Source organism: Cyprinus carpio, chromosome B16 (assembly GCF_018340385.1).
Source record: "Cyprinus carpio isolate SPL01 chromosome B16, ASM1834038v1, whole genome shotgun sequence".
Classification (NCBI taxonomy): Eukaryota; Metazoa; Chordata; class Actinopteri; order Cypriniformes; family Cyprinidae; genus Cyprinus; species Cyprinus carpio.
In genome coordinates, this window is record NC_056612.1 from 533981 (window position 1) to 561658 (window position 27678).

At 41.4% G+C, this 27678-nt stretch overlaps 1 protein-coding gene across 2 annotated transcripts in view; it reads left to right on the forward strand.

Moving 5' to 3' along the window:
• Nucleotides 1–27678, forward strand: part of cdkal1 (CDK5 regulatory subunit associated protein 1-like 1) — a 247966-nt gene that overhangs the window by 158359 nt on the left and 61929 nt on the right. For both annotated transcript variants that reach the window (XM_042740258.1, XM_042740257.1), the window contains exons 9-10: nt 3969–4135; nt 12138–12283. In XM_042740258.1, coding sequence (XP_042596192.1) covers nt 3969–4135; nt 12138–12283 — 313 coding nt within the window. The remainder of the gene's footprint in view (nt 1–3968; nt 4136–12137; nt 12284–27678) is intronic.

The window sequence follows — 27678 nt, forward strand, 5'->3', positions numbered from 1 at the left end:
TTAAGAACATTAGATTATATTAATTAATCTCAGGCCAAGCTCAGCTTTAAACAAGTCTGTGTAAAAGCCAATTAGCAATTTAGCTTTATTTTCACTGGAAATATTTACTGAAGCGCTAAGTGTATTGTGTATTGTAACAGTGCAGTTTAATGACCTCCCAGTGAGTTCATCTGATCCTCTCTGACGTGTTCTTCAAAACGCAGCTTCCTCACAGAGCGTGTGCGGTCTTATGAAAGCAGGTTAAGATAACAAACCGTGGGTCAGCAGGATCTGTAGTGCAGTGATGCTGCTGGACACAAGGACACACCCCGGCCCTGTGAGCGTCAGGTCGACTCCCTGACCCTGGACGGACAGAGAGGACTGAGCTGAGTGCTTCAGCGCAGGAAAGGCAGGGCAGCTGTTTCCGGAAACGACACACATCCTCACGCACTTGCTCCTGCCTCACGCTCTTTCCACACCGCCCCGTTTCCATCCCTCGCTCACATTCCCCTTCTTTATTGCTGGAAAAAGGAGTGGCCCGTATGCGGATGACATCAGCACATGTCGCATATCCAGGCATAACCCAGGGTTCAGGTGCTGGGGAGGTGTGTGCTCATCCTGTTTTCACCACATGCCTAATGCCAGCCTCCCCGCTGTGTCACAGGGGTTAATTGACTGTTTTGTGAGGTTGCTTATATTATATTGTCCCGTGGTGCCATGACCCGGCCCAGCTGAAGCAGTCACCTATGACTGAGATTCACGACTGTGTTATTGCACATTTGCTGTGACCCCTGTGCATGAGACATTAAACATGAGCTGCGGCGCAGGGATGGTGTGTTAGGTGACTAGTTGGGTCATGTTCTCTGGCATTGTTCAGGATGTGTTCGATCTAGAGATGTGACGTGGCTCCCTCACTATACAACGACATTTTACTGTAGGCAAAGCTGCCCAGTCTGAGCTCCTCTGTGCTGTAACCCCCTGGGGTCGAAGCCCGCACTGGTGTGGTCTGTCTCATATTTTCTTGATGACTGTGAAAAGAACTAAAAATACTCCTTCATTTTTGATTGTACAGATAAGAATAAGGTATCATTTGAAACTGCAAGGGTCTACTTTTATTTGTGTATAGTCATAATGTCACAGAGCTACTCCGTGACCATGCACAGAGACGATGGGGCACGTTCCCTCTTTTCTCACACATGCACACACAACATATATTTATAAGGACTTTTATGATGCTGGGGAGGCATAAAAGGGTTGTCTTTGTTATATGTGTTTGGTTATCGTGTGTGTTAAGTCTAGTGTAAAAGTCTGTACATGTTTTGTTATATATTCTAACGATTAACAGTTTACCAATTTAGCATTTGAGTTTACGAATAACTACGGGACACAGTAATACAGTTTATGGCATTTATTGATGCAAGTACAATAGATATTCTTATTAGTTGGAAGCATCATTTGTTCAAACCTTGGTTTATTTATACATATCATTCCCGCCACTTGAACAAACACCGGTATGGTTTCTGTGGACATCACTGGGCGAATCCATGTTACATCTGTGAACAAATGCAAATCTGATTGTGTCTTGTGTTGTTGTTTTGCTTAGGAGAAACTGTGTTTACATTTAGGCTATGTATGTCTTGTGTAGAAATGTTTGTCTAGATGTATGTGAAATGTTGTCAGATTTACCGATAGTATGGTGTGTTCTGTAGGCGGGGTCAAGACATTACGATGATGATCAAAGTAATCAGTAGACAGGTGAAGGTCTGGTGAAAGTAGTGTGAGCGTGGTCCAAGCTCCACGGCCAGGGACAGTGTGTGCTATTAGCAGCCTCAGAAGTCCGTTTAGTGCAGCAGTAGACTGCTGGCTTGTACATGTTTGCTGTAAATATTGTATAGTTTCATTTATTTATTTTTTTTGGTTTATTTTTGGTTTGTAGCACTATTTTTTCTGCACTGTGGAACTTTTGACATGTCCTGCCTTATAAAATTAACTTCAACGGATTCCTGCTTGTTCTGGACACCTTTTTATCTCCAACCGCAAGGGTCATCGGCGACACATAATCACAACAAAACAGTGTGTTTTTGTAAAATAAAGAAAATAACAGGGTGTGCTCTCTGCCGTCTCGGTCTCTGTCACCTCTCTTCACAGACACGCAAATAAAACAACCTGAATCTCAGCAAATACTTGCCTCAAAGACATGAGAAATATATGTATAGAAAGCTTGAAATGTTTACTTTTTAATGACGTCACGTCCAAAAAATATTCTCTGTTAAATTAATCCATATGAAACCAAGTCAATGTCCAGTTGCCCCGTCTCAACTCATTATCTCTAATGCGATCACGCACATTTCAGATTCTAAACATCCACGTGAGACGTGCACGCATGTAAATGCCCACATCGCGTAAACGAACAGTTCGAAAAGTTTGCGCTGAGAGAAATAACCCAGAATTAACCTCAGAAGAAGAACACAACGCGATGCGTCACACAGCTGGATCCTGTGAAGGTTTTGACAATCGTGCAATTGTTGCACAATAGCTTACACAGCACAAGCCTGATTTGATGAGCTGTATGTGTGGTGGGCTTTTACACCGAGTTCACACACACTCTGTTTGCAGTGTGTATGCAGTCTGTGTGTGGTATGTAAGCAGTGCAGAAGCAGCACGGACTGTGTGTGCTTTCACACAGGAGTCTGCTCCTGATCCGTGGCTGTTTACTACAAACACAACATTTATCCATTATTTTGATTTTTTTAAAATCCAAACATTGTTACTTACAATACTTCGGCATTGTGATTCTTTTTTTTTTTACACAGTCCAGTAATACAGTCTTTCATAGACATGTTTAAATGCAATAAATATAAGAAACATTATTAAATGCTTTTTACTTTTGCATTTACTTCTAGATTTATACATTAAGTTGCTCAAGCCCCAAAACACCCTCATACCCCAGAGGGTTAAACTTTTACTGATCAGTACACACACTAGTAGGGTTAGTCAGACTCTGAAGACCACCATCTGTTGAGTCTAATGTCCGAGATATCATATATTTGCTCTATCCATCACAGTCAGTCGAATCCTGTCAGATTCAGCATGATCCACACCCTGACACACACACACACACACTCATTTCAGTCATTTTCGGTCCAGACTCGTTTCATTTGGTCAGCTGTGATCAGATGGAGCGATGCTGAATCATCTGTTAGCTGCTGAATGGTGCTGAGCGATAACGGCTTTATAATGATCAGCTGATGTTCAGGAAGCACTAACCTTCTCTTCCCCTTAGCTGGCACTGTATTAATAATGCAAGCAGAAGGACACCCATCAGAGCCGCTGCTAATGGCTTGATCTGGACGTAATGCTGACTTCAATTATAAGAATAGACACAGGCTCTCTTTCACTCGATCACTATGTTTAAGTCTCATTATGGCATTGCTAATCACGTCTCTGCATGTTAAGCAGCATCCAGCAGAGCCGCTCAGGTTTGATTCGTGATCATGAAATGATGGAGCCTTGAGTGTTTCCCGACCGGCTGCTGATGCTCGGTCAGAGTCGTCATTACGATGTCTCTCACAGTTCAGGAAAGCATGGAAGATTGAGCACCCGATGAGGCAGCGTTCATTATTTGCTGCTCTGGAGAACACATTGAGGCTGAGATGCTTTAGAGTTTATCTCAGACCTTTGCCTGAACTGGTTCCCATTTGTAGACAGAAGGACACGTGCCATTCATTGTAGTTCTCTGAAGAACAGTCCAGTGTCAAGCGCTGTGCATGAATCTAGTGAGCTGCTTACTACACTTACAGGTCAGGGTCTGTATTACAGAAACATCCCAGCTCAGAATCCTGTCCTGTCTGTTTAGAAACTATGGTCGCTTTAGAGGGATTTTTTTTCAAATCCTAAGCCATTTTCTATTCAATACAAACACCTGCTGTCATTGAATTCTCTGTATTGCATATCTTTATGTGTTCAGCATGACTGGTCTTGTGTTGCAGAGGGCGTCTGTGAGATCTGGCTGACCAGCGAGGACACGGGTGCGTACGGCAGGGACATCGGCACGGACCTGCCCTCTCTGCTCTGGGAGCTGGTGAAGGAGATCCCGGAGGGAGCGATGCTGCGCTTGGGCATGACCAACCCTCCGTACATCCTGGAACATCTGGAGGTGCGTCCTCTTCCTCTCACTAACCACCTGACTACCCATAGTGCACTTCACTCTTAAGATCTTACAGCAGATCAAACCTTACTATCATACACTAGAGGCGCACCATCACGGAAAAATTATGGTTCACACTCTACTTCGGTTTTGAAGTCACGTTTCAGTATAGTGTCAGTGTGTGGCAAGTGGGGAAAAAATATAAAATAGTTTTTTTTTTGTTTTTTTTGTATGGTTCCTTTGCTTTTATTTTTTTATTTGGTTCACTGGGGGGGGGGGGTGTCATGTAACTATTGCTAAAACCGATAAAGCGTAAGATATAAGTTATGCACTGAGGAAAACATGTCTGAAATGCATTAAGCATTTCACATATCTGACAGGAGAATTATAACTGAGGACACATACTAAAACTTTTCAATACAAATATGTGTACTATTACACCTCTATGAGGCACACGTGCTCTGTCTGGTACTTTCAAACTGCAGTGTGTTTGGCTTTTCCTTAGATTTTCACTGTGTGTGTGCTACATTCATTCAATTAGGTGAACTCACTTTTTTGTTCCTAGTAAATGGCAAATTATTACGGCGTCTGAGTAGTTTTAGTGTAGATAGATTGTTCTCTTGTTTGTGTGAGCAGGCCTAAATTGTCTCTCGTATCATTATGGTTGATTTCTAGCACACAGGAGCGGCGACTCATTCAGTCGCATCATTCTAGAACAATACCCAGAATGCCCTGCGCTCCCCCCCGAGCCCCAGATGCCGAGGACACTGGTAATCCCGAGAAGTGCTGGGAGAAGCAGTTTTAATTTGCAGAGGGTTAATTGAGGTTGTAATTTTGTCCCCCGATGTATAGGTTTCGTTTATGCACTGTTACATTCAAATTAAAAAGTGATGATTTTTTTTCCCCCTAAATGAAAAGAAATAACAATTATGTTATTTTTAGATGTGTGGGTGTTTTTGTATGTGTTATAGGGGGGTTATTTCTTTTTATGTGTTAATTTGATTGCCATCATTGGACTATTTGTCCTCATTTCATTTCTACATGCTCAGCAAGTATTTTTAATTGCACGTCATTGTTTGTCTTACGGGAAGCAGCGGAGCCGAGTTCACGATCACTGCTGCGCTTCTTTCTTCAAGAGATTGACGATCTCTCTTGACTTCTGCTGCACGAGCGGCTCAGAGTGTAGTGTTCACTCAGCGGGCGTCTCTGTAACGGGAGGTGAGGCACATGGAAGGTACTCAGGCTGCGTCAGACACTCTGTAAGAATGAGACAGAATGGTTTTCACCGGTGATGGAAATATCAGGTGGTGTCTCGAGATCACGTCACATATAGACAGATGGGCTGAAATCACTGTCTTAAAACTCACCAGCTCATGCTTCCATTTCCTAAATCATCACAGGGTGGTTTAAGACGCGCTAACACTAGAACTTTCCTCTTCTTATCAGAAACCATCCCCCTGACTTTACCAGATCCCCTCCATTTACTGGCTCTTAAGTGATTTCTGCGAGTGGAGAGCTTTCGCAGCGCTGGTAAATGACTGTGTGATTCTGTCTGACACTCTTTCTGACGAGTCATTCAGCAGCATTAGAGGTGTTTAGCAGAGCAGATGTGTGATTAATGGAGCCTCTGTTCGGCGTTTGAAATGGCAGAAGCACCTGTCAGACAGGAGAGGACTGATCAGCGTGGTGTGAGAGAGAATGAAACCTTCCCCTCTCACTTACAAAATTGACTCTTTCTGAAGAAAATGGTTCTCGAGCACTAATAATTGAGCTCTTATGTGCAGAGAATACGTCCTTCAGACAGGTGTGCACATGCACAGATATATTCATATAGTGCTTGTGTTCAGGGTTTTGGAGTGGTGCATGTCTTAGTGAACACTAATGAGAATAACGCATTGATGAACGCCGGCCTCTTCGTTAGTTTCGAATGATCAGGTCGTGTGTAATCACTGCAGGTAAGGAGAGTTTTCACCGTTACGTTCAGTCTGATCAACAGAGCGAGTGAGAAGCAGAGCCCAGTTTAAATGCAGAAGAGCTGGAGGCCCAACTTTCACTTTAATCTGCTGCTGATTACACACATCTCTCTTTGAGGTCATCTTATTTCAGGAAGCAAAACTTGGTGGCCTGAAAATCTACCTTTCCCAAAGCCAAAGTGTATTGCCTTCATTCAGCAGTCATGAAATCTGACCCACCGCACCGTACAGGAATACTATAAGAGCTGTGGGGCTGCTGAAATCCAAAGACAGGCTCTCAAATCATATCTTTAAACTGAAATACAAGCGTGTGCTCACTGCTCCAGCGTATACCTGATCACCATCCGAGCCTTGACCTCCAGGCCAGTAGTGTCCTCTCGTAATGTGCACCGGAGTACATTAGCCTGCACATTTTTCCTTTTGAAGAACCTTTTAATTGGTGGCCAGCATGTGTTTAATTCATGGCTGCTTCAGTCCAGCGGGTCACGGCAGGCCTTTCTGAGAGCGCTTAGCTTTGATCCGCTGTAGTGCTCTCTCTCAGTGAAGCACCCTCACACCTTGATGACTAGAAGAGTGAACAGACACCCCAGATGATAAGCCTGATGACCTTGTGTTCAAACGGTCTTGCTTTCCTTCGTTCACCTTCTTTTTGTGAATAATTCCCACTAATTCTGCCTTGATCCATTAACATGGGTGCGTACAAAAAACCGCAACGCACACACACTGCAGACGGCAGACGCACTGTAAAATCTCTGTGCAACACCAGTTAATGCTATATAAGATAATACACCTCCATTGATGTTCTGTGAATCTTCTCGGGTCAACTCATAATATCATTTATGGTGGAAAAATAGAAGTATTTCAGACTTTTGTATGACAGTATATGAAGATGCTTATCTTTAGGTTGCTAGGATGTTCTGGGCGGTTTCTAGGGCCAAGTCTTAAAGTAAACGTCTCCTCTAAACACATGATTTGAGGAGTCATTCATGTCTGTGGTGCTTAATGCATCCGCGTTTGCTCAGATCAGTAACCCCAGTCATGAGCAATACTGATAGTTATTCTTGACTAAACCGCGGCTAATTAAAGCCTGATGTAAAACAGAGAAATGAGATGAAGGTGTGAGGGAACTGAGCAGGCCTCTCGCTGGCTGACCTTGAATCTAGAGAGCGATGTGTGAACATTCACAGTTCAGTCAATTAACGCTCCGGCTCTGGAGACTCGCCACCATTTGTATTTGGAGCGGCCGCTAATTTCTTCTCAAACACGGGCCATTTTCATATTAATGAACCGCCAGAGACTGTCTGTCCATTCGGGGCTTAGTGTAGCATTGCATGGGCAGTAGATGAGAGTTCTTCAGTGTAGCTGGAGGACTGAAGCGATGAGACTATAGTGCTGATGGTTCTGAAGCGGTTTGTGTTCGGTGTGTTGGCGGCGCAGGTCTTCAGTCACAGATCCGGCCGCGTCTCTCTGGCGTGATCAGACTCTCCTCTCTGATCCTGCGCCGTCACTGGCCTCCACTTGTCTGCTTTCACAACTCGTCATGGAACAATCATGTTTTGAGCCGTTTATTGCTGGAATTAGATTTGTTCTGTTGCTCCATTGTGAAGTGAACAGAGTTGTATTTCATGGACACATTCGTTTTCAGAGAATGACTGTTATTACACCAATATATGCATGATGTAATGTAATTAGCTTTAATATTGTCTGATCCAGTATCAGCTCGGTCATTAAACAAAGCTTATTAGAGAAACTTTCGACTGCAAAACCATGCGGTGAAATGTAATTTTATTTCATTTTTACAGCTTGTACAGTGTTATGTGAGAAATATTGTAACAATATTTATTGGTTTATACTGTAATTGATAATACTTTTTATCGAAAACCAACTTGAATACACAAATTTCTAATAATTTTGTTTTAAACTAGAGTTTTATGTGATAAAAGGGTTAGGGTCCTAATTATTATTCTCTACGAAACATTTGGAAACACGTGACATTATTTCTCATGATCTTTAACAACTTTTGATCTAAAAGCTAAATATACATGAAACTGTTTATTAGAAAGATTTTGTTCGTCACATCATTCCCAGACCTCCGTTTATATTCTTTCTGAGATTTAATCACTGCTCTGTCATGTCTCTGGTACTTCTGAGAGCAGAATCAAACACAGCTGACATCTGATTCTTGTGGCAGTTTAATTAGCACATGATTAAAACATGATTTGGTGTCCCATTGCTAACGTATACTCTATATATTGCATCATTGAACATTATTTCATCAGAACGGAGTTCCGGATTTTAATTTTTTTAGTTCTTATCGTGTCACTAATGCTTCTGTTTGTGAATAATAGTATCTGTCTGCAGAGTTCAGAATGATTTCTTCAGGCTGAATGTTCAGACACTCAGTATGTGTTATATCCCGTCGAGCTCGTTAGAGGAGGCTGTTTAATGAGTGTTTGCACTGAACTGTTTAGACGGTGAAGATAATCTGATTGAGGTGATACTGGGGCTGTGGTTTGCCACTGTTTGAAGCTTTGGCCAACACTTTAATGTGTGTGTGCTCATGGTGGAGGGCTAACAGAGTCACTTACACAGAAACACTAAACACAGGTTTGGTATCTGAGAATGAACTGTGTTCGTTTCCTCCATCCTCCTTCGTGTGCTGCTTTATTTGCATGAATAAATGAGTGTGTAAGCATCGCCAGCCCGAGGAGAAACTCTTCTAAGACACAGAGCTGTAATGACTGGATCAGACGTCTGCTGTGATGAAGGACGAGGAGAAGAGCAGGTCTTGTTTAGACTCGGATCTGCTGTGTGTGTGTGTGTGTGTGTGTGTGTGTGTGTGTGTGTGTGTGTGTGTCTGAGAGAGATGATGGATCATCAGTGATTGATGTGTCTCATGATAGACGCTGTTAAATCGTTCTCATCTTGCCCTGCTCAGCTGTCACTCATCTCGTCTGCCATCTGCCAGAGCCCCTCCCCCTCAGCATACAGGACGTGTGATTGGCTGATCAGAATCGTGGGAGGCCCCGTCTCTAATGAGTTTTGAGCACACATTAGCATAAGCACATAAATTAATGTTTTCCTTGTGCAAATAGCATGCATATTAAAGGATGCTTTGGGCTACAAGGTGCAGGACATACAGACATGAAGAATAATTGCGTTTGTTAATTAACGCTTGTGTGTTTCTCCGGCTATCGCGTCTGATCGGATCTGATACTCCAGAGGGATGTGTGCGTCTGCTCGGAAATGAAAGTGCATTTATGCTTCTCTTTGTCAGCTAATGGCCATATTCTCATACTGAATATTCAACACTTTAGAGCAATCTGCATAATCTTCCAGGTTAGAGGATGGATTACAGTGAACTCAGCATGATCCTGACCAGTGAGAGGTGATGACCACGACACTCAGAAATGACCAGAACAACACAAAACAAGCCTCTGAACATCAGTCTCATCAGGTTTGATGTGAGGAGGAGTATCTGTTAGTAACCTGAAGCAGACAGACTAGCCTCTAGTACCTGTTCACATCTGGCACATCTCACACGTTGTTTTCATTCAAATCAAAGCATAAATAAATGTAGAAAAGGTATCTGTGTGGTGTGGCTGACACAGAACTGTATACGCTGTTTGTGTTCAGTGAATATTCTCCAAACAGGAAGAAAAGGGTCTGGAAAGAGGCTTTCGTTGTAAAGCAGACGTTGCTACACTTGTACTCTGTCACATTCTTAAAACCTAGGAAGTTGCTTTCTTGTTTTCAAATTTTAATTTGTATTTATTTTCATATTAAAGATGTGTAACTGTCACTCTCTCTGGAGTGGGTCTGCAGTGGTTCAGCTGTAAAGCAGTGTTTGGAGCCTCTGGTCTGTGATCACGTGACACTCGCTCCACTAGTAATCAGTCACTATTCTTTAAAGTAATTAATTAGTTTAATTCTGATGGTGTAATGTAGGAGCACACGCAGAGACACGTGGTGCGGTGGAGGGCTTGAACACAATAGAGTTTAATTGTGATGACGAGCAGTAATCAGCGCTTCCTCTGAAGGAGACTGAGAGACAGACACCGGCTGTGCTTTATTCATTACTTATTGATTTGATTCACTGATTCATTTCCTGATACAGTATATATAAAATACATTTAAGATCATTACTGGATGAGCATGTTCAGTGTGTGTATATATATATATAAAATGTATTATTTATTATAATCATTTAAAGTTTGAGGTTAGTAAGATTTTTTTTTTTCATTCATTTATTTATTTATTTTCTTTTGTAATGTTTTTGGTCTTTTCTCACCAAGGCTGCATTTATTTGATCTTTTGTAACATTTATGTTTGTTTTATGTATTTACTGTCACTTTTGAACAATTTAACATGGCCTTGAAGACAAAAAGCATTAAAAAGCATCTTAATATTGAGCAGCAGTGAATGCAGACGTGTGGAGCTCCTCAGGTGTGTGTGTGTGTGAGTGTCTGAGATGATAATGTACGCTGGTCCAGTGACCGCTGTCTGAGGTTTGTTGTGAGATGTGATGATGAGCTCAGGTTCGGTGTAGATGGGTCTCAGTGTGTCGTGCTGGTTCTTGGTGCTTCAGCTCTGTATTTGGAGAGTGTAGACGTTATTCCAGTCATTTATCCTCTTGATCTCTGGTATTTAGATATAGATATCTGCTTCTCTGACCTTTACTGATGGCCAGGATCTGCTCTGAGTTTGCCGTTCAGTTGTATTTCTATGTGCTGTGTTCCTCTCTTGGGGGACATGAAAGGAAGACTCTGTTCTCACATCACAGGAACAAAAACACAAGAACTTAGCGTGGATGTTTTTCTGAGGTGTTTGATGTTTCTCTGAGCACTCACAGATGAACTTGAGTTCAGATTTACAGCTGCGCTGCAGTGAAACGTTGTTAACGCTGGTGTAGTTAGATTTAGTTTGAGTTATGATGATCTTATGTTGTGGGAGGGAAGCTCTCCACACACACACACACACACACACACACACACACACACACACGTCACACTGCTTGACCCTTCATTAACAGCTTTATATTAGCAACATTTCAGTTGTAATCTTGTTTCAAGTTGCACATGTGGCATATAGTGCATATTAGTAATTCAAGAAATAGAGGTTTTTGTCTGTAAACCAGCGACTGTCTTATATTTTGCCCACAGAGTCACATGTGCTCCTAAGTAGAAACATTTAGAACGCATAAAACCATCTTCAGGGTCACAATGATAATTCTTCAAATGATGTGTTTTCCCCGTAATTAAAGGAATGCAAGGAGACATTTACAAGCAAAATGATTTTGTTTATTAGAATGCAAATGTATACTAGATTTTTAAATTTTCTGCTTTAAACTGTATTTAATAATTATGCAATTATTCAAAGGCCCTCTTTGCTTAACTGTAGGAACCAGATTATTATGGCAGCACTAGTAAAATGTATTTGTGACGGGCGGCTCAGACAGAAGCTACAAGAGTTTACTCAAATTACTAACTGCCATATACTGTTTACATAACCAAAATACCAATAATAACCATGAAAAACTTTATTATTTATTATTTCCAGCTGCTCATTCAAAATATGAGGGAGATCAAATAAGCACAATATATACACAATACAATAAACATTACTGTTACATCTACTGTTGATTATGACAATCAGTTAGAATAAATGTATTAAATGTAAATGTTAAGCACCGGTTTAAATGTGCAGCGCTTACACTTATTTAATGAAATCACAGCCTTTTGAAATTTAATAATCACATTATTGACTGTATTGCCATTCACGTTTGTTTTTTTTGTTTTTTAATCCCCAAATTTAAGACCTCATGATATGATAATTCAGATGTGTTATACCATTGGTATTTTCAAGAGACTTTACAACCTTAATTTTCAAACTGATTTTTATTTATTTATTTATTTAAATACACAGATATTTTTCGCATACATGCTCAGAAATATGTTTTTACAGTGAAACCCTGTGAACCATGAGAGAAAGCGTGCTACAGGGACTGCGGTGACGACTCTGTCTGTGTTGTTCCTCAGGAAATGGGCAGAATCCTGCAGCACCCGCGGGTCTACAGCTTCCTCCACGTGCCGGTGCAGTCGGCGTCTGACAGCGTGCTGATGGACATGAAGAGAGAGTACTGCTGCGCCGACTTCAGACGCGTCGTGGACTTCCTGAAGGAGAGGTGAGGACACAGAACACACAGAGATGAGTTTTACTTGAGCTCAGGCTGGGGTTTGTCATCCATGTGTTCAACATAGCGCTCACCTTTCAGTGACTAATCACTTCTTTAGATCAGAATGGGTCACCTGTGAAATCATGAGTGCACAACTGTATAAAATCTAAACATTTAGTGAAATAACTTTATTTAGTGGGGAGCAAATAAAAGTGAATAAATGTAGGGCTAAATCTGGTAAAATGTTACACATTGCTATCTGTATTGTTGTAAAATACATTAATGAAAACAAGTAAATGTATTTATATATAAATATAAACTATAAATTTAAAAGACATTTGTTTTTTGTGATAAAGGAGTGCTATTTATTATACATTACTGTTTTATACATTAGATTATTAATAGCCTTATAGGACAGAACTAGAAAAGCTATAAATAATCTTTCATCACTCAAAAGTATTATAATACAAAAAGCTCCTATACAGAGTGGCACAAAGCACTTATTTCTGTGCGCTCTTGGAGAGAGTTTCGTCGTCTTGACTGTCGTAACTGAACGAGACACACAGTCTGAACACTGAACGGATGAAGAGAAGAGTTTACCTCACATTAAACTATGGAACGGCTTCAGAACACTTGGGCTTTGACTTTATGGTGCTGTCCGTGGGGCTTAATAACAGAATATTACACACACAAAATGGGATTTGGATTGGTCTCGTCTGGCTGACACCTGAGCCACAGAAACACCAGAATCAGAGCCGATTCCAGTCCTGAGCATCAGATCCATGCATCTCTAGTATCTCTTTACTCTTTACTTCAAAATATATGTCTGAAAAGGGTTATATTTTATGTATTTGAGGTCTGAGATGTGGGAACAGTGAAGAGAGAGCATTTAGCATTTAAAGGTCAGCATTGCCATCTAATCGGCCAATATTGTCTTTAATAGCCTGCATAGCACTTCAACTTTCATAACATGGGATTTTGACCAAATATATTCAATCTTGATTTCTGTAAAATGTTGCAATTGTTTTTTTTTTTGTTTGTTTTTTTTGTTTTTTTTGAAAAGCTACAGTTTTGGACATTTAAGGTTATAATTTTTTATTTTTTAAATACCTTAAAGTAACTACACATTTGCATGAGCAGCAGATATCTTTAAAATAAATTCTGTGTGGAGTATATGCCCCGGTCCACACAGTGTTCTCCCCTCTTACCTGTTTGCATCTCTGGGTAACGGTGGAGGAAGTGCACACTACACTCAGTAGTATCGATTAAATCTTGACATTTTGCAAATGCCATTTTTTATGAGTTTAATAAGCTCTTCATTACTGTTTATGATTGTTGTTCTCGAGTGCATTTGTTGGAGATCAAATCATTGAGTCTGAGATGCTGAAACACGGGTATGAATGGAGGACATGATAGAGGTCAGTCAGCTATCGATGCTTGTGCTTTAAAACAGAGCCAGAAACATCTCGCTCTCTGAGCTTCAAATCCAGATGTTCTGCAACTGAATCAAAGTAACGAGCAGACAAATGCATCTGTACTGAGAGCTGTGACAGAGACCGCTGTGTGTTAGCTGTGTGCTTGTGTCTCTACTGTGACTCTGTGGTCACATGCTGAGGGTCAGCTGTGGATGTTCTCAAGCTATGACTTTCTGCTCTGGAGCATTTCTCTGAATGTCTTAAAGCACATTCATCATGGAGTTACTGATGATCCACTGAAAGATTAGTGGCGCTAGGGTCAGATGGAAGTGTGAGTGTGCAGTAGTGCTCCCTCCTAGAGGACGCTGGGTAAAACTGACTGCTTCAGATAACCGTGTTTATTCCACACTGACTCATTCTTATGTGGCCGTCCATCACTGGTGTTTAAGAGGCTTGAGCGGTCAGCACTGGGCTCATCTTTCTCTGCCCCTTCACCTCACAGACAAACACGGCTCACTTTACCCTCAGCCCCACGGAGGTCATGGGGTCAAGCGCTTGTTCCATATCGGGTGGAACGGAGTCGCTTCAGACGGCTCGACACGAAACTTATGCTCACAGCAGAACTTCATTTTATTTTATTTTATTTTATTTTATTTTATTTTATTTTATTTTATTTTATTTTATTTTATTTTATTTTATTTTATTTTTTTTTTTTATTTTATTTTATTTTATTTTATTTTATTCATTTAGCCCTCATAGTTCATTAGGTTTGTACTGTAAATATACTCAACTATTCAAGGTGAGATTTTTTTCTAACAAAGAGTGAATTTCTTACCTTAGTGATTTAAAAAAAAAAATGAAGGAAACAAACTATTTACAGTTATATACTGAATATTTCAAACAATTCAAATCAAAGCACACATTGTTTGAAAAGAAGACGCCTTATGAAAAAAGGTCACTTTTCAGTTTTATTGTAAAAAGTTTCCAAAATATAAACATAAAATAAAAAATAGAAAACAACTTTCCTTTTTTGCAAACAAAATAAACCAATGAATAATGCCATGTCAAAAGTAGAAAATAACCAGCATCTCTTGCAAACAAAATGCATTTTAAATACTGGCATGCAAAAAGTGTAAAATAACTTGTAATTCTTCTAAATGTTATCATTTTAAATAATGCAATGTAAAAAGTAGAAAATAATAACTTGCAACTTGCATATTACATTCATAAATAATGAATGTAAATAGAATACTGCTGATTAAGAGAAAGAGCAGGGCAGTGATCTTGTTCTGTCACGCATTATGCACAAGTATGTACTCTAGGTTCTTACTGGCCATCCACATAAAACACTTCTCAGTGCTCAGCGCTCACGGTTTTTAAAAAAGTGCAGCACAGAATTACTTCTCCGCCATGTTACCATCAAATACAAAAGTCGGTGTGCAAACCTGCTGCTGTAAACAAAAGCTCGTAACTCTTGCCCCTCCTCTGAGGTCTTCTGCTTTCAAACTGACGTTGTTGAGCACCGCTGCATGTATAAGTTTAAATTCTTTCTTTTAGCGCACCACTCACGTGTGAGACGGGAAAATTACGTCAGCGATTTTCTGAATTTCGGTTTCGATTAATTGTCCAGCCCTACTAGGACAGATGAGACACTGAAACGGAGGACATGCTCGTTAAGAACCTCATCTGGGCTGCGACGGAGAAGCTTTCTCATGCTGTTTGCAGCGCTGCAGCTCATCTCATGGATGACGTCCATCATTGGCTCCTGTTTAAGACTCCTGCAAACTTTTCTTGTTGCACCCATGTGCCTAAAAACCTCATTTATCCTGCTTCCTCTGAACCTTCCAGGAGCCATTATAATACAATTTCACCAATCTGAAGTCATCAGCTCCGACGGCCCTTCATTCTGTCTGAGAGCTGTTTAAGCCTCCGCGAGTACGACTCCTGAAAGCCTGAGCTATTACAATCACCTTCTCTCACGCTAAATTAAAGTGAACTGCAGTCTGCAGAACAGGGCTAATGACACTAGCGTTTGATGAATGCAGTGATAATGTGCAGTAAGTGCAGTCTGCTGCTCTGGTAATATCACAGAGAAGTCATTAAAGGTGTTTGCGAGCGCTGCGATCGCTTCTCTGTGTGTGTCCGTGAAGCCCACCAGCAGCAGCCATGATTCCAGAGCAGCGTTTGATCCTAATAGCTCATTTACTTACAGTAACTTCAGAAAATAGACTTCCTCTGGCAGTTATCAGATGTCATTTGAGTGCTTTATTTACTGTGAATCCTATTATGCTGCAGACCTCAGGAAATGAGCGTCATCTCGTGAAGAGCATGAATCTGCATTTGTCGGTGTAAAGATGATCCTATAGCTGCCTCCTTTGTGGACACTTGTATCTGTGGAGATCTGTCCAAGAAAACAGAAGCCAAGCCTCAGAAGATCACATCTGAGTTTTAGTGAAGTCCTGAAGGAGTGTGCATGTGTCAGGATCTTGGTTGAGGACAATGGAAGATGGGGAATCACCTGAAAGATTGATGACGTGGAGAACTATCTGGGCCTCTGCTCCTTTGATATTTGTGAGATTGATTAGGTGTGTGGAGAACTATCTGGGCCTCTGCTCCTTTAATGGAAGCGCTGATGGGGATCTGTTCGGAAGATGGGGAATCACCTGAAACATATTTTACGACTTGTTTCATGATTTCAAGATTGATGGAGGGGTGGGCAAAGATGAATGGATATTTATTTATTTGTTTTCATTTATCTCTGGATGTGGAGAGTCTTAGTCTTTTGAGGCTGAAGGTTAGAATGAGGAGTCTGGTGCCATGTGCAGGTCAGATGGCATTTCTGTTCCCCCTCAATAATTCTCGTTTTGATCAGTTGTTCATATCCATGTAAAACATGACGATGTTGGCCTCAGAGGTGCAGCATCATTTTGTGCCGCTGACTCGTGTTTCGGATCCTGAAGACACCGCACTGCTCAGTAACTGAGGCTGGTTTCCTCCAGACAGCGTTGGCTCTCGTCTCCTCACGCTCTAAGTGCTCTGAGAGGCGTCGAAGCGTGTGTGAGCGTGCAGATGCAGTGTGATACAGAGTCACGGCTGATGTTTGCAGACTCTCTCTCTCCTGTAGCCCGTTGCGTCCGCTAGACAAACAGCCTCACAGGCGATAATATATTTGTGGTTAGTCATTATGTTTCTCAGTACTGTGTGATCTCACCTGTCCTTGGGCTGAACGCAGTTGATGTTTAAGCCCAGATTCTCTGCTTGATCACGTAACAGTCTTTTCTTTCTGATGTCTGTCTGTTATAACAGCCTGCCAGATCCTCAGCATCTGCCAAGATCTTGGTTATTAAAATGATTTCTTCTGCTGTGTGGAGAGACTAAGAACTAAAGCAGTGTTTGTCTGTAATGCGATGTGCCTATCCTTCGTTTTATGTCTTTGTGTGTTGAAGACCGGGCAGAAGAGATTGACTGAACAACAACAAAGATAATGGGGAGTGTCTCCTCTCCTTTTAAAACTTAACGTGTTTATTTTGTTACTGTAACTACTCACTGGCCGCTGCTGAGCGTGTAATCAGAGTAATTACATGATAAATCAAATATAAAGTGTAGCACTTTCTTTACCAAAAAGTGCTGTTAGTCCTGTTACACTTTTGTACTTACACATACCATTCAGTGAGTTGTTACATGTGTGTAGTTACACAAACATTACAGCTGTAGATACTATGTACCTATGTGTACTTACACTGTGGTTACATAGCATGTACACATCTAGTTACTATGTAAGTACACAGGTATAAGAGACAATATAAAGTGGGACCAAAGTTTTTCTTTACGTAATATAAGTGTGTATACTGTGTGTGTGTGTGTGTGTGTGTGTGTATATATATATATATATATATATATATATATATATATATATATATATATAATGTAAATTCAAACACATGCATGTATATATTTAAGTTTTTATATTAAATATATTTATATTATTTATTTTATAATATATTTATATAATATAAAATATAAATGTATATACATGTAAATATTTTCAAAATATATACTGTATGTGTGTGTATTTATATATATATACATAATAAATATACAGAGTACACACACATATAATATGTAAACAAAAACTTTTATTTTGGATGGGATTAATCATTTGACAGCACTATTACAAACATATGTTTTAAAAATAAATATAACTGCCAAGTTTCGTCAATTTATATTTACCACAGATTGTATTCTAGAATGAGTCATCTGGACTTTATCATAGCTGTCTGTTTGCATTTTGTGTTGTGGTTTTTTGTTTTTCCCTGGAATCAAACATTTTTTGTGTGTGTGCGTGTAGGGACAGAATTTGTGCTGCTTTTCCTGATGCAAGTTGAGCCGTGTGTGTGGTTCTGTAACTACAGTGAAACTAAGGTGAGGTTAATGTTTCACATGCGCTCCTGGGAGCAGAGAGCGGCGCGGGATCAGGGTCCGTGAGGCAGAGACGGAGCGGGGTAGTTTTGGCGCGCTATCTCGTCTGACTGGCGGGATTTCCCGCTGTCTGACACACGCTCTGCTCACATGCAGCTCTGACTCATGCTGTTTGTGTGCTGAAACTCGATGATGTTTGTCCCGCGCTGGATCCCGCCACACGCCTTCCCGCCTCCTCCGCTCTGATTCCGGCTGGATTAGAGTGTCTCCGCCTCTCATCGACTGTCGCTGTCCGCCTCGTTAATCTGTTTGATATGAGTCACTGTGTTTTGTCAAATGCTGACTCACACACGTCCACACTGTTGTATAATACATGGCTGGTGGCTCATAGCATTGGCTGTCACGCACCGCTCTGTTTTCTGCCTGAGCGAGATCTGTGATCTGGAACCGGTTCTAGGTGTGTCGTGTGTGGGGCGGGAGTTTGTTTCCCCTGGGGGTGAAACATGAGCAGGACGGCGAACCGTCTCTTCTACAGCAGATGTGTGTCATTAGTTCTGTGTTGAAATACTTTGTTTACCTGCCATAATGTGGACAGACAGCTTTAGGTGAGCTATTTCTAGGGTTCTCAAAGAAGAGTGACGCGTGTGTTTCTATGCCATCTGTTGACGAACGCAGGTTAATTTTCACACTTTAACTGTGTTTATACCTCCTAACTTAATAAAACAGGCTGTGTGACTGAGAAATGATTACTTCTAAATCTACTTCAACGTGCAGGTTTGAGGGACATGCATACACCTCTTTTGCTATTGTTCAGGTGCCAGTGATCATCTCTCCGTAGGCTGCTGACCTCTGCTTTAAAACATTGATCTGTTTGTGCTGAGGAGGTCAGTCATACCTGGACAATGATGTCTGGCAGCGGCTGGAATATGACGTGTTATTTCGACAGTGATCGGCTGGTGACATCACAGCAAATATGACATCGCAGGCAGCAGTCAGGACATACACTGATAAAGAGCCTCAAGAACATTTACATTTACATATATGCATTTAGCAGACGCTTTTATCCAAAGTGACTTACAGTGCATTCAGGCTAACATTTTTTACCTAACATGTGTTCCCTGGGAATCGAACCCACAACCTTTTGCGCTGCCACAGGAACACAGAACACAATCAGACACTAATAAACATCTGCAAGAACATAAAACAATAAGAGGTTGTTTTATAATGTATATAGTCATCTCTATAGTGACACATTGACTATAGCAACCTCAGGTTTACAGAGCAGCAGATGTGACCCCTTGTTTTGAGCAGCCCGACACATCAACATTAACTCAGCCAATGGTGTGAGGCTGAGGGCGGGGGTATGTGTTTGTCTGGCCAATGGCAAACAGGAAGTGTGATCAGGAAATGTTTGCAGCTCACTTTAGTGACTTTAGTGGTGCTCAAATCACACTCTGCTTTGACACGCTCAGAAGTTTCTCTCTCTTCTACATTTCCTCAGGTTACTTGTCCAATTGTTGAACTGGTGTCAGCCATCAGTGGTAACTGGAATAACTTGATGTGTATTATCTCTGTCTCCGAGATACATAAACAATCATTTCATAGTAATGTAGTGAGCTGTTTATACCCACTGACAGCACTGTCACTCACCTGAGCATGTGATTTTTTTCTAGAAATATATCCAAACCTGTCCATAGAGAAGACATCAGTACTCTAGAGATGGCGTATAATGACAGCCACTGAAGAATAAATGTAACTCGATTAAATTGTCATCACAAGGCTAATAGATGTAGTGTTGAAAATGAAGGCAGTCAGTATTGTGTGTGTCTGTGATTAGCAGATGGTTGATAGTTAATGTGATTCTCTTCACCTGTTGTTTGTCTGATAGGGCACCTGTACATATACGTATGTATTGTGTATTTACATATAAAAGTTGACAGGCTCATGAAACACCAAAACTAAATCCTTGAGGGACGTTGATCTAGCGGATCTTACACAGCCTTCAGCAGTTGTTTAGAAAGAGAGTATCGACACTGATCACTGTGTGTTTACATGAGATATCTTCACACATCAGCTGCTACTGCCGTGTCCCAGCAAGTTCAGCAAATGTGGGCCTGACAAAAACAGGAAGTAGATAAAGAATGGCTCATTAACTCTGTCTGTGGGCAGTAATGAAGCCTCCCTGTGAGGGCAGCAGCTACTGCTTCGCTTTCATTGATCAGTTTAGCCCAGAAGAGATGCTATGCTGGAACTGACCTGATGGTCAGAGATGCCCGCAGTGATAATGACTGCTGGACCTTTACTGGACCCATCAAGTGCACTGATCTTTGCCAGAGAAAACCTTATTTTTTTCTGATTTGTTTGAAAGCTTTGCTTCATCTTGGTGTGCCTCAAGGCTCTAGCATTGGACCTGCTGTAGTTTGAGATTGAAGATGGCTTTCCTTTGATTATTCTTTAGCGGTTGAGTTTGTCTGTCACGTCACAGACTGTGCTGTTGAGGAAATTCCTTTGAACTGTAGTTAATGAGTTCAAAAACAAACAAAGTGCCTGGCCGCAATACAAATTACTCACACAGTCACTGTGAGGGAGCTGTACCTCATTGTCATTTAAAGTTTCTTTATTTAATTAATTGGTTAGTTAGATTACACACTAAACTAAACTATAACATTGAGTTGAAATCAGTGATGACTGATGATGCTGCTATCGTTGAAGCATGGGAGTGTGTGACATGAGCCTGCAGGTGTGACACAGCAGAGTGTGTCGCTCGAGAGATTTTCTGGATGTGTTTACTACAAGAAATGTCAACAGATGTTCAGAGGACAAATATTCAAATAAACAATTGTGTTGTTTGAATAGCATTTTCTGACAACAAAGTGCCTATGATTAACTGCTGAATGAAATTACATGGAAAAAAAAAAAAACCTTCAGAGCAAAATGTTGCTTATGTAAATGTGTGTAATTGGGCTCTTTTTATCCGTGCTGTAATGAGATGTTTGTGAATTGTATGAAATAAGAGGTTTCATGCAGGTTTATGGAACTTTAAAAAAAAAAAAAAGCAGAGCTGATCTTCAGAAATGCAGTGCAGGGTCAGAGTTCACCAGCACTGTTTTCATAATCATTAACTACAGCTGAGAGGAAGAGATCATTCAGGATGCTGTGACATGCATCAGAATAAGAAACAAGTGCATTTGATGGATAACAAAAAGCAGACGAAAGTTCAGGCTTCACATGTAACTGAGAGACGACTGTGGTCTGAGCATGTTTCTGACACTGGCCTATTTTAAATGTCCAGGCAACCTATTAAAGGGGTCATATGATGCTGCTAAAAAGAACATTATTTTGTGTATTTGGTGTAATGAAATGTGTTTATGGGTTTTAAGGTAAAAAAAAAAAACACATTATTTTCCACATACTGTACATTATTGTTTCTCCTCTATGCCCCGCCTTCTGAAACGCATTCATTTTCACAAGACTCATCGTTCTGAAGAGCGAGGTGTGCTGTGATTGGCCAGCTATCCAGCCAGCAATCCAGTGATTGGCCGAATGCCTCAATCGTGAGACAGAAATGTTACGCCTCTTAACATATTGTGAAGCCTTGTCTGGCCGGAGCGAAGAGACAAAAACATAAAACCCATTATAAACGTGATATAAACATGATGTCTAGTCGTGGTTTCTTTTGGAAGGCAAAAACAAAGTAGTTTCGCTTTCACAGTGAAACACACACTAAAGAAATGGCGGCGGCGGCAACAACAACACTACAATGAGAATAAAAGGTACGCCTTCTTTCTTTGCGTGAACATCTGTGCGGTGTTATGCAAATCTTCCCACATACTGATGTAGAGATGTGGGGGCGTGTGAGAACGAGCCGTTTTAGGAGGGTGTGGATGAGTCTTAACTTTTATAAAGAAATAAATCGCATCATATGACATACCAGATATTGTGTCTATGGTCGAGTGTTTTCTTTGTGTCTGTTTTGTTATTGAAAGCATGCAGTGAGTAACATATGCTGGTGCACAGGAGCAGATGAGACTCCTCACTGAGAGAGTGAAGTCTAAAGGCTGTTATTGAGGTCTTTCTTACGTTCAGCATGTCAGAACAATGGTGAAACTCGACCCCACGTGTCACACATGCTTCACGGCACAGGTGCACAGGTGAGTAAACAGCAGTATGCAAAAGAAACACACTGAGAGCTGTGACACATGCTCTTTCATTCCCTGAGTTTGTTCACATTTGTGTTCGGTGGTTTCATCCTGAGTAAAGCCGTGGAGCCTAGCTTTCAGATCAGTGAGAAATAAACACATCGTTTGAGTCGTTTGTTTATTCAGTTCATAGGTGCATCACTTGAGCATTTAACAACATTGAGTTTAAAGTGATTGTTCTCTGTATTGCAGCATGATGTGTTGACAAAGCATGTAATTGCAGGTGGAATTCCCTGATTTTTCTTCTGCTTCATGTCATGGATATCACATCAGAACTCCAGGTTGTGGATTGCAGGCATGAAGAAGACAAGAGTTTGTCTGTGAATTGCTTTGCATGTTCAGTATTGCTGACACTGGATTGGCTGTCATGACTTGTTGGAAGCAAAATGGCTGAAGTACAGCAAATAACTAACAATGATGACAAAACAACAACAAACTATTTTAAATGAGGTCAACAAAACAGTAAGACTTATAAATGCAACTGCATAATTAATTCATGCTGCAGTGTATGCTGGGAATTCACAAAGCCTTAACATTTCAGTAATAAGAAGTTCTTTGTTCAGACAACAGTGTTTGACTAGTCGGGACAGCATTTGGGGTAATTCTGTTGGTCTGGCAAGGATTTTATGTAGTTTCAAGAAAACTGCATTTCTTAGTATTTGAGACACAAAAGGTTTCGTAAACTGGAAGATATGCAGTTGCATTTCTTACAGTGTGAAAATTCCAGGCCCAGAACAGTTCTTAACCGTAACATGTCGAGGTCAAGTGAAAACATACCTGGAACCGTTCCTTACCGTTCGGCCCAGCGGTGGCAAAGCGGCTTTGGGGAATGAATGAGAGTCAGTGTGAACATACCTTTCAATGAGTTTTTGTCTCATGAACTAAAAACACAAACTTACTGCTGGCAGATAATTTATTTTACGAGTGCTAATTGAAGTCCTCATTCCATACGCCTTTCCAATTGAAGATGAGTAATTTAGCATGTAAAATTGCATAGGAAACTCCAGTTAGCCTCAAAATGATCCGTCAAAAGGCCAGATCTCTACATGATTTAATTAAGGTGTCACCCTGCTCCTCTGTGAGTCACTGTTAGCATTTCTCTTCCAGTATGAAAGTTCCTGTGGCCTTTGAACTTGAGGTCTAATTGCTGTAAAGTTCAATGATAAACCAAATTGACATTTCATTTTAATTTCATACTGTGAGGCCTCGCCGTGCCGCGGCCCCTGGGGACCCGTGTCCGTTTCTCTGGTCCCCACGTTCGGCTCCTGCCGCGGGAAATGCGGGGTCACGTAGGAGCTCATCTCCTGCATTTAATTCACATCATGGTGGTCCAGACACGACCCCGCTGCATACAAATCAGGCAGCAGGTAGAGGTCTGTGGAAAGACACACAGCTAATGACGTCCTGTGGGAGGATCTGCCCTTTGTGGACGGACGCGTCCTACACTCACCTTCCTCTGGGTGTTTTCTTAAAAGTGCTCACTCTGACAGTGTTGGAGCAGAAATACGCTGCGGTGGCAGAGAGAATGATCAGACACGGAGCACAGGAGATTCCGCAGCACCAGCCCCTGGGAAATATCCTGCCGTAATTGAAAGCCGGACTATGCTGAAGATGAATTTAATGATTTCGTATTTACAGACAGGCTTTGCTTTTTATTCCATTTGCATTTATTCCATCATGCCTGCAAATGTACCTTATATATAATTTCCCTCTGTGTGTGTGATTTTCATGGGTCCACGGGTCAGTTTCTGTATGATTGGAAAGGTTGCAAAGATCACCCAGAGAGAGAGAGCGAGTTTTGATTATTCTCCACACGTGGATTCCCTGTGTTTAAAGCAAACAGACAGTGTTTGGTTGGGACTCTGTTATCTCTTGGGTGCTTTTAGGGGTCCGTTTGAGTGTGGTTCCAGCTGTTTGTGTGATTGTGGATGAGGTTCTGGTTTGTCTGGAGCTCGTTTGCTGAAGGTGCTCGGGAGGCGATGTGGAGGTTCTGCTGTTTGTTCAGTTTTTGTTCCAGCGGTTTGTTTAAGCTTGCATGTGCTCTGTGACGTCTTTGAAGCTGGACTTAAAAACCTCTCAGATTCCCTGCTGTTGTTTATCTGGTGTTTACGGGCCGCTGGCACGGCCCATCAGCGCATCACAGCTTCATCGTTCCCTCAGGCGGTGCGGGGAGCGGATCTGGCCGTGTTTGCTCTTCTGAGGTCCACCGAGGGTCGGTCTCCTCCAGGTGGTGAGGTGGTCGTGCCAGTAGTCTTTCACCTGCTCCACCAGCTCTCCACCTGCAGGACTGGGCATGCCAAGGTGTTTCTGGAAGTCGTTCTGGCCAGAGATCAGTCCTGTGCGCTCTCTTCTCCTGATATATTCACACCAGATTGATGCTAAATCAGGATGAAATGACAAGTAAGCACGAGACACATCACATCTCCGCTCTTCTCCATCCTCCAGCCCTCCGCTCCCCGTGGCTCATCTGCGGCCGGGCCGACCCCTCTCTGTTCACAGGACATCTGTGCTGGGCCAACCGTGCTCAACCGGACCCGTCAGCAGCAGGCCTGATTGAGTGCCGTCGGGAGGCATGTGTTTTTAGGTTTAGTTGTTCTGTAACTCTTGTGCTGTGCAGAACATCCTTCACCTAATTTGGTGTTCCTGGTCAATCTCTCATTGTTCTAAATTATCACTAAATCTTGGATTGAATCTTTTTGTCAGCTTGTTTTTGGCAATTTTGGCAGTGTTCGCTCAAAAACTGAGGTGCATAAATTCAGATTAATGAGGCTTATGATCAAATGTGTTGTATATTTTTTTTGGTTTTTGTTTGGAAATAATTGTAATTTCAATATGTGGTAATAATATAGCATAAGGACATATTTACAAATGTTTGTTTGCTTGTAGGGAATACCACAAGTGTAACAAGTTGGGAAAAAATCCCAGAAAAGTACAGAAATTATCAAATTTCCCATTAATTTTCCCCTCAGACCTCGGAAATTAAACCCAGTATCCAGTTGTGCTCATGGATATCTAGTTTAAATACTACTAAGTGCCTCAAACAAAACAAGGTTTTGTTCCTGAATGTTCTTCCTCACTGTATCAGCCCAACACCTGCATGACATTGATTCGGGACAGACTGGTCAAACCAGTGAGATGATATTGATTCAGATTCACTGACTGGATCCAGTGTGAGAAGGCACGCTTCTGCTGGAGGTCTCGTCTGTTGTCTGTAGTGAGACAAGAATTTATTTATGGCAAGTTACAAGTCTCACCTAGATGTCTCTGTATGTCAAAGCAGAGACCTAAGTGATAGCCAAAACCATTTTTTCTGTTTTGTAAGCTAAATGGTTTCACACTTTCTACGCAGATGTCTAACTTTCCCTGTCATGCAGTAAAACTCTTTAATCTGTGAGTGAGAACTTGTGCCTTGAAGGTGTGTTCAAATCTCACCCCCATTTTAAAGCATTGACATTAGAGCGTGAAGTTTGAGGGCGAGAGCCGTTTGAACCTGGATCTGTTTTCACAAGCCCTGAGGAGCTCATGAAGTCAGGGAGGAATCGACTGTGGAGCACCTGCAGGGCAGAGAGTGAAGAAACAAGCACATGCCTGGTTTAAAGAGGAAGGAGACAGCGATGAGACTGCTGCATCTCCAGCGGCGTATTGATGAGTGTGAGAGACGAGAGGCGCTCCTTTGAGGATCGTTTCTACGAGTGGCTCTGTGTGAATGTGTGAGAGCACTTTTCCATGTGTGTTCAGGTGTGTCAACGGCTTCTCTAACAATAGGCGTGTGTGTGTATGTGTGTTTGGAGTGTGAAATCCATTTGCGGAACGACGATTGTTTTTCTCATGCCTCAGATGAGCCAAAAAGGCCTCCAGCAACAGGTGGGGTGTGTGTCAGTTACCCAGCACCTCTGTGTGGAAACTGGATCTCCAGGGATGAATTTGACTCCGTGTTTGCACACTCTGTAGTGTTAGCGGGCGTTCTACAGCTCCAGAACAGATCTCTGGAAGACTGCAGGAGCGTGTCGATCTCGTCTCTGTGGTCTGGAGGGATGCACCTGCGCTAGTGCTCAGAGAGCAAACGTCAGTAGTTGTGTGGTTTTGAAGTATAGAGGGTCTGCACTGAACAAGCAAACCCTACATGCATTATAGTCATATCTAGATGTGTATTACTCCTGAATTAGGTTGTGGTGAGAAGTAGTGTTGCTTTCGTCAACGAAAATTATGACTAAATATCGTCGTCAACAAACCTTTATCATGTGAGGAAAACGAGACGAGACGCAAATGCTGGTCATGTGACGATGACTATAATTAAATGTATAATGAAATATCGTTGACGAATAAAAACGAGACTAAATGTGGTTTACAAAATAAAAACTGTTAAAATGTCTCATTTTCGATGACCAAAACGAGACGAAACAAAATGTTATAACGTTTTTTTGTCTCGTTTAGTCGTGTTATTATTATTTAGCAGTATTTCTGTTTCTGCGCAGACGCAGGTGACGTCACTTCCTCAAGTCCCACTCGCGGCATTATTTAGAAGACGACAACAAACAAAGTTCAGCAGGATTTATACTTTCGCCTGGCTCCGCTGACTGCGAGCGCACCTTCCCAAACGGACGAGGCTTTTATACTTGTCACGTTCACCGTTGTACTATTCTTTGAAACGACAGAGGAGCGACGAGGAGTAATTGTCCTCTAAAACCATCGGGAATCACCGTGAGAAGAAGTCATTAGCCAGTACAAGTCTTGTGATGAATTAATCATTTCTTTATGTACAAACTTAAAACAATCTTAAACTATTGGCTTTATTACTTATGACAACTTTGAGCAAATAGTGTATAATTAATATCTAAATGAATTCTAATTCTATTTTATACAATAAAAATAAAACGTACCTCAAATAAGAAGCCTTGGACAAACTATGCAAACTTTAAAAAAAAAAAAAAACCTTTTCCATGAATGTTCGGCTAGAATCGTCCTGAGCTCGTGCATGTTCGGATGCAAAGTTATGCGGAAAGTTACAAAAAGTGCTGTGCGCTCCGCCACAAGAAATTAGTTCACGCGCACGCAAAGCGAACATCTGGCAACACTGCGATGACGTCATATTTTCCGCGCTCACCCAAGCGAAATTGCGGACGCGTCGAGTATAAATCAGCCTTGACACAGAGAAAGGGACCGATGGCTGGCCAGCCGGATTTCGTCTTTGGGAGACGAAATTTATTTAAATTTATATGTGTGTACTTCTAACATGTTTGGTTGGTAAAATAAATGTTGTAAATTCAAATCAGAGAGTCTTCCGTGTCTGGAATGGATGTATTCTTGAGTCTATAAGGTAACAATAATATGATAAGATAACCTTGTTTGAAATGGGTTTGGCTAAAATAAA